Below are 7,623 nucleotides of genomic sequence, written 5' to 3'. Positions count from 1 at the left end.
ATATAAAGAACACAAAACTTGGTGTAGCCAATTGGCGGGAATTAATCTTTAAAGTTCAGGTGTTCAGAAAAATGCTGCTGCCTCAAAAGGATATGCTATGAAAGATACAAGTAATAAAAATGTGATACAACTTAATAAGATACATTAATACATGTCATAACATGATACAATAAAAATGTCTAAATAAGATACATCCCTAATGATACAATACAATGTCAACACAACCAATTCTTGGAATACAATAAAAATGTCTAAATAAGAAACATTAATGAGTACAACTGTTACAAATGATGTCAACACAACCAATTCTTAGAAATTCCTAGGAGTTTATCGAGTTGATTCACCTGTTACAAATGAGTACAACTTAGTTCAAATAAAATGGTAATTATGCAAACGAATTGTCTTTTGAATTTTAAAATTGTTATACCCGAATGTCTTGCTGAAGTTGACTCTTGATTATGTTGTCGAGCATTATGCCTCTTCGCAGGGGCCTCCATTTTGTCCATAGCCATTTTAATTCGCTTGTGTTTTCTCCTACCCTTATTTACTTTATCCAGATCTGGCCTTATAATGGGGCCATTATACAATGGCCAATCCCGTTTATTTCCAAATCCATTGAAACGACCAGACCAAGTGTTTATATAATTTTGTAAGCTGTAATATGAGCTAACATAGTCGTTAGGATTTAGCCTCCTCACGAAACAAACTGCAAGAACATGGTTACATGGGATTCCTGTTAATTGAGGTCTCCGACACAAACATATAGGCATTCCTTCCGGAGGGAAGGTAACATTGTACTTCACTTCGCCCCGAACACCCTTCAATTAAAAAAATATATTTACATCAAATGTATTACGTGAAAGTAAATAATTAGATTTTTCATATAAAGAACTTACTGTCTCGAGAAGTCCATCTTTATCAATAACCTCATAGTTGTTATGGCCATAATACATCGGTCTTACATCATGTTTTCTTGCTTTCTCATTACGACGATGTAAAACTAGTGTAATGTTCATTGAAAAATCCAATCCCGTTGCCTCCCATCCAATCGCGGCCTCCCGCCTATTTACAAACCAGTCGACGCACTTATAAAAGGTCTTATCAACAATTGCACACACAGGTAGTTGCCTGGCAATCCTAAATACACTGTTTAGTACCTCAGAGCCATTACTTGTCATTATACCCCACCGATTGAGGAATCCATCATGCACTTGTGCCCACTTATGCAGAGCCAAAGGCTCTGCATCAGAGTTGCGGAGCCGTTTACCAAATTTCATAATGTAGTCATGTACAGTTGCATCTCTTTGCTTAATCAAATCCATCCCCTCTTCAAATCTCCAGATTTTTTTCTTCTCAACAAATTTCTTGAATACCTTTTTGATCCACTTTTGAGGGTATCTTTTCCAAATATTTTCACAAATATGCTGTGAACACAGTCGGTGTACAGCTTCACCTTGTTCCTCATACCATCCCAGATTAGGAGCCTCAAACACCCCTCATATACCAAGATGCTGGTCCGAGATGACACATTTTTTTTCCTGGTCCGACAACATTGATACGCAACCAATTCATAAACCAACCCCAATTTTCTATAGACTCTTTTTCACAAATTGCAAATGCAACTGGCAATAGTTGTTGCTCTGCATCGTAAGCACAACCCATAAAAAGTTTACCCTTATACCTTCCGGATAAGAATCCAGCATCGACACTGATAACGGGTCGAAGATGAGGCCATGCCTCAATGCATGGCCCAAATGCCCATGCAACCCAGTTGAAAATATTGATATTAAACTTGGTTGATGGTTCACTTTCTAGTAGATACTGTGTACCTGGATTAGACGCTTTGATGGCAGCCAAAAACGATGGCAGCACCTCGTAAGACTTCTCCCAACTCCCAAACAAGTCCGCAATTGCAAGTTCTCTACCTCTCCACAACTTGTTATACGAGGGCACTACTGTCCCAAATTTAACTTTAACCAGATGCTTGACCATTTTAATGCTTAACTCCAGATCATCTTTCAAAGCCGGTTTAATAATATCAGCAATTACTCTAGAAGTCATTTGATGACTATCCAACCTTTCAGCACTGCCAAAACATGTGTGGATAAACAGGTTGGTGGAAATTGTCCATGCACCTGTTGGTACTACAATTGCATATAGCTTCCATTTGCATTTAGAAGATTTACATTTAACTCTATACTTTGTTCTGTTGCTGTTTAGCACATCTAACTCTGTGTTTTTGGTTAGGTGAAATTTAGCAAGTTCTGATATTAGTTTGGCTTTGGATTCAAACATTTGACCTTCAGCAAATTTTTCATCTAACCTGGGGGGGTTTGCAAAAAATGCACGATCCGCGTATGGCATTGGCAATTCATCGTGGAATGAGGAACATGGATGCTTAGGTCCTCGATTGAGGAATGGGATTGAGTTGTGCCAATCCTTCAATATTTCTCGGTCGTTCATTTCAGCCTCTGCTTCATCCATATCTGCATTCCATTCTTCATCTGAATCATCATCATCAAAAGAACTTCTATCAGATTCTGTGTCTTCATCTGATTGCTCACAAAGGCCGTCACCGGCCTGAACCGGAGGTGTGTAGGTGGGTACAGGTACACTGCCCGAGTTAGGATCAAAGCCGGTTTGAACCGACGGTGTGTTACTACCTCCAGGCAAACTATCTGGACACGGATCATAACTGGTTTGGTTTCTAGCCTGGTGCGCCTCAGCTACCAATTCTATAACCTTAAATCCAGCCACTTGAGCTGCAATTTGTTTAATGACATCCCAAGTTTCCTCATTTTCTATCCGAAATAGTGAGAAATGGTACGATCCGGGCGATGCTGTGTTCATATGTACCCTGATTGTCAATTTGACTCGACTCGGAAGCAATTCAAGTCCAACGTATATTTGCCGTCTTATAATAGCAAAACTGGTAGAATCAGATACAGTAAAGGTAAATGCAGCCCCTATGTCATAACCAACACCTGTTGAAGTGCTTTGGAGGTTACCACCATAATACACATTGATCAATAGCAGTGACATTTTACTGAACAAAAATCAAACACTAAATTAATAAACATATGAGTAAAAAAAAATACTAAATAAACATATGAGTAAAAAAAACACACTAAATATATAAACATATAAAAAAACACTACATAATATATGAGTACAGAAAAACAATAAATATAAACATATGAGTAAAAAATAAACTAAATATAAATATATGAGTAAAAAAACTAAAAATATAAACATATGAGTAAAAAAAACTAAAATATAAACATATGAGTAAAAAATAAACACTAAATCAAACTCTAAATTAACTCCAAATATTTTTTAATTTTACAACACTAAATATAAACATATGAGTAAAAAAAAACTCACAATAATAATCAGGAGACGATGCTGAATACAATGGTGGTGGCGATCTATTCATATGGCAACTCCTCTATTCTATTGAAAAAAACGAAATAATGAAAAAAAAAATGAAAGAAGAATGGCGGCAGAGAAGTGAAGAAGAGAGAAGAGGGAAGAAGAAAGGTGCGGGATGCACCTGAAATACCTACATTCTCCACCGATCCACAGGATCGGTGCAGAGATGGTTTTGAGGCTCCACCGGTCCTAGGGACCGGTGTAGGGTTGATTTTGTAGCTTTTCGTGCATCCGTGTGTGGCAGGGCCAAATGGGCCTCCACCGGTTCCTAAGACCGGTGTAGGTTTTATTTTTTTCTTCTCCACCGATCCCTAGGACCGGTGGAGGCTATTTTCCGAAAATCACCCACTGCAGGGCTGGTTCTGTTAAATCATTTTACAGTAATTCTAAATAAAAAAAAATCGAGTTAGGGAGAAGGCAACTGCTCTCCTTTCCCCTCTAGATTTTGAAATTTTGTAGAAGATGTAAATGTCTATAAAATTTTGCCTCCTTGAGAATAATTTTGATCGTTCAAAATTCTAATTTATTTGAAGTCTTTATAATTGTATGTTCAAATTAAGTAAGTTAATTCCTTATTTTCTTCATTTTTTTCAATCAGAGTATTAATTAGGATTTGCTTATGAATTTAAATCCGATTCATTATTTCCTTTGCATCTTGACGAAACTTCTGAATCTGTACTTTACACATGTATCAAGCCATGAACTAAGCAAAAAGCATCAACTAAAAAAATGCTCTATGTTTATGAATTTGCTTGCACCAAATTTCATGCAATCAACTCGAGTAATTTAATTTATGTCAATTTTTTATTGTTAGGCATGCATTATCTAGCACACTAAAAATGCAGGAACTTGTTTATATCAAATTTGATCTAATATGTGTCAAGCTGGGAAATTCATATTTTCTGCATATACATAAATTATGTACGTTTTGTAATCATTGGTTATTTATTGAGGCCTGAATTAATTATAGACTCTAGTTATAATATACATTATGGTGAAATATAATTGGCAAATGTGTCATTTTTTTTTTTAGTTCAAAATATTTCCAGAAATGGATTTTAGTATCTACGATCGCAATACGTAATATGTACATAAAAAATAGAATTTGTTATGTATAGAGAATGATAGAAAGAACAGACATAATTTCAAAATATTATGGACTGGAAAATAAATTATCTGCTATCTAATTGTACAAGTATTAAAATCAGAGATTTTAGACTGATTTGGACTGTTGATTTTAGATTGGACGATCTAAGATCAACTCTCAATGTATATATACTATTTATATGTATATTCTGATTGATTTTTATTAATGCAACACTAGTTTTTAAATCTAATCCGTTGAATCAAAGAGATAACTCTTATTAGTGACAAGAATTATTCTCTATTTTATATTATCCTATTAAATATGACAACGACTATTCTTATTATTCTTTTATCTTATTTGTTATGCAATGTTTGATAGAGAGATAAAGTGTGGAATAAAAAGATAATACGACATTTTTTTTTAATTTTCTTCACTTTAACTGTCTATCAAACATAATCAGAGTCGTAATCTATTCTTGCACGTTCTCTCTCAATCAAACGTAACATTATATTTAAAATATACAATTTTTTCCTTTATTTTACTTTTCATCGTCTAAACATAATTTCGCAATATTATGAACTGAAAAATAAATATCTGTCCTTGTTGATTTTAATAATATAAGATTAGCTTTTTAATCAAATCCGTTGAATTTAAAATAATAGGCCAATATATATTTTTTTAGGCCCTGATAATTATCCCCTCACTCCCATTCTTCCATTATCCTCCAATTTTATTTGTTCAATCTCGTCCATATTTCTCATGATCTATAAGGAATTTTGCGAATCTAAAACCACGAACGTTTTCTACACAATTTTATCTTTCAAATTGATCCATGATGACATACTTTCGAGCTCTCGTCATCACCCAAGTATTTATACCTCGTCATTTAAGTATTTATACCTAGTATTTTACACATATGACATTGCTGACATTTAAAAGTATTAATATCAAGTATTACAAGTATTTATACCTATGCACTGAAGTATTTATATCTATGTGGTCAACTATTTTTGTTAGATAAAAGTTGACGCATGGACAATTGGGGAAGGTTGATGCCGAGATGCGGGGTTCACGATTAGGGATAAATACTTACAAGTATAAGTATAAATACTTGCACGATGAGGTATAAATACTTGTGTAACGATGAGCCCAAAAGTATGTCATCATGGATCTCATTTGAAAGATAAAATTGCGTAGAATACGTTCATGGTTTTAGATTCGCAAAATTCCTCATAGATCGTGAGAAATGTGAACGACATTGAAAAAAGAAAAAAATCACTTCTAAAAACGTGTATGATTATTCTCCCCATGTAGTTTGAGTGGTCCCTCATATAGTCATAACAAGTTAGACATGCAAGTATTAATATCTTGGATTGCAAATATTAATTTATTATCTTCCAAGTATTTATACTTATGAATTTAATTAAACTTAGAAGACCACAGTGTTTTGAATAAATTTAATTAAACTAGTTTGTTAAGTTAGTTTATGAAAGTTAAACACGATTGGAGATAAATACTTACAAGTATAGGAATAAATACTTACAAGTATATGTATAAATACTTGCACGATAAGGTATAAATATTTGTATGACGATGTGCCCAAAAATATGTCATCATGGATTTCATTTGAAAGATAAAATTGCGTAGAATACGTTCGTGGTTTTAGATTCGCAAAATTTCTCATAGATCGTGAGAAATGGAGACGACATTGAAAAAAAAAATTCATCTCTAAAAAGGTGTATGGGGTTTAAGAAATGGGGAGATGATTATAATTATTTATTTTTTTAACAATAAAGTCCAGGGGCTAATTGGCAAATATTTTGCTGAATCAACAACAAAAATAGATAAAGGTGTCAAGCACGAGTCCGTGTCTCCCCAAGTACCTGAGGTACAATTTATAAATATGGACGGCTCAGATTAATCCCATCTGGATCAAACTCATTCCGGAACCAGTTGGGACCATAGTGACAAATGAATAGTCTAGGTTCGGTGAGGTGATGTCAAAAATTCATAATTCAGGTATAATTCGGGAATAATTCGGTACAAATATATAACCAGGAAGCAAAAAAAAAAATTACCCAAATTTAAATTATTATACAAAATTTATGTAATTCCTAGCCACATAAGATCTTGATATCCACTCAAATATTTCTGACAAGGCCACGTGAGGAGAGAAGCTTGATATCCATGCGTTTTTTCCCGCACGGTTCTGCCAGGCCACGTGAGGAGAAGTTTTTTGAGTAGAAAATAGCTTCGGTTCAGACGAATTTTTACGGAAAAAACGCGAATAATTTGTAAAATTCGTGTTTTATTTGCATTTTATTCAGTCAAAGGTTCGGTCAACGTTTAATACGGTATTCAGTTCGGTAATATCAAAAAAACGAATTATTCGCGAATTAAACGCGAATAAAACACGTATCTTGTCACTATGGTTGGGACTGTGGGGGTTAGCTTTGAGATTAGTGCCACATGAAACAGGTACCTGGGATGATTCGGATTCGTGAAGGCGAAGCACAATGCCAAGCCAAATCCCCAGTGGCCCCCAGTTTCAGTTTCACCAACTCCCATCTCAGTGGGCCCCAGTTTCATTATCTGAAAACTCCTACCGTACACGTGGCACCGTTCACGTGGGACGAACAGTTCCAGTATCAAAAATTTTTGCTTTCAGGCAGCGTATTATTTTTATCCGAAATGCTGTATCTATCAGTTAAGATTTGAGGATGCAAACAAAGGAGGAATTTCACATTTTTTTTGGAATACTTCATAACAAACAAAAATTCGGATAGTTGATCGATATAAACAGAGAGTAATTCTGTCACACCTTCAATTTTGACAATTACCTTTCCCTTCAAATTTTCTGTGTAACAATCAGTCCCTATTTGTGAAATTAACTTAATATTGTTTAACTTTCCAGAGATAAATGCCTTAAATATATATATATATATATATATATATATATATATATATATATAGAGGATGGCTAAGCTCAAATCGTTTGTTCCTGGACTCAGGAACAAACGATTCAGTTCTCTGATTTCCGAAATTCAAATGGCCGATCCAAACCGTTAGATGTTTAATCTATATTAAAATGTGCTTGGAGACAA

General features: G+C 34.4%; 1 protein-coding gene across 1 annotated transcript; it reads right to left on the bottom strand.

Moving 5' to 3' along the window:
- Positions 1-327: 327 nt before the first annotated feature.
- On the bottom strand, positions 328-1,455 carry LOC144557149 (uncharacterized). Its single transcript, XM_078305677.1, has 3 exons — positions 897-1,455; positions 428-818; positions 328-344 (listed from the first exon to the last, which is right to left on the bottom strand). The coding sequence occupies exons 1-3, from the start codon at positions 1,320-1,322 to the stop codon at positions 328-330; spliced, it is 834 nt and encodes a 277-aa protein (XP_078161803.1). The 5' UTR covers positions 1,323-1,455.
- Positions 1,456-7,623: the final 6,168 nt, after the last annotated feature.

This window comes from Carex rostrata, chromosome 7, assembly GCF_964058835.1.
Source record: "Carex rostrata chromosome 7, lpCarRost1.2, whole genome shotgun sequence".
NCBI lineage: Eukaryota > Viridiplantae > Streptophyta > Magnoliopsida > Poales > Cyperaceae > Carex > Carex rostrata.
The sequence above is the reverse complement of the archived record's forward strand: the minus strand, read 5'-3'. Positions and strand labels throughout refer to the sequence as shown.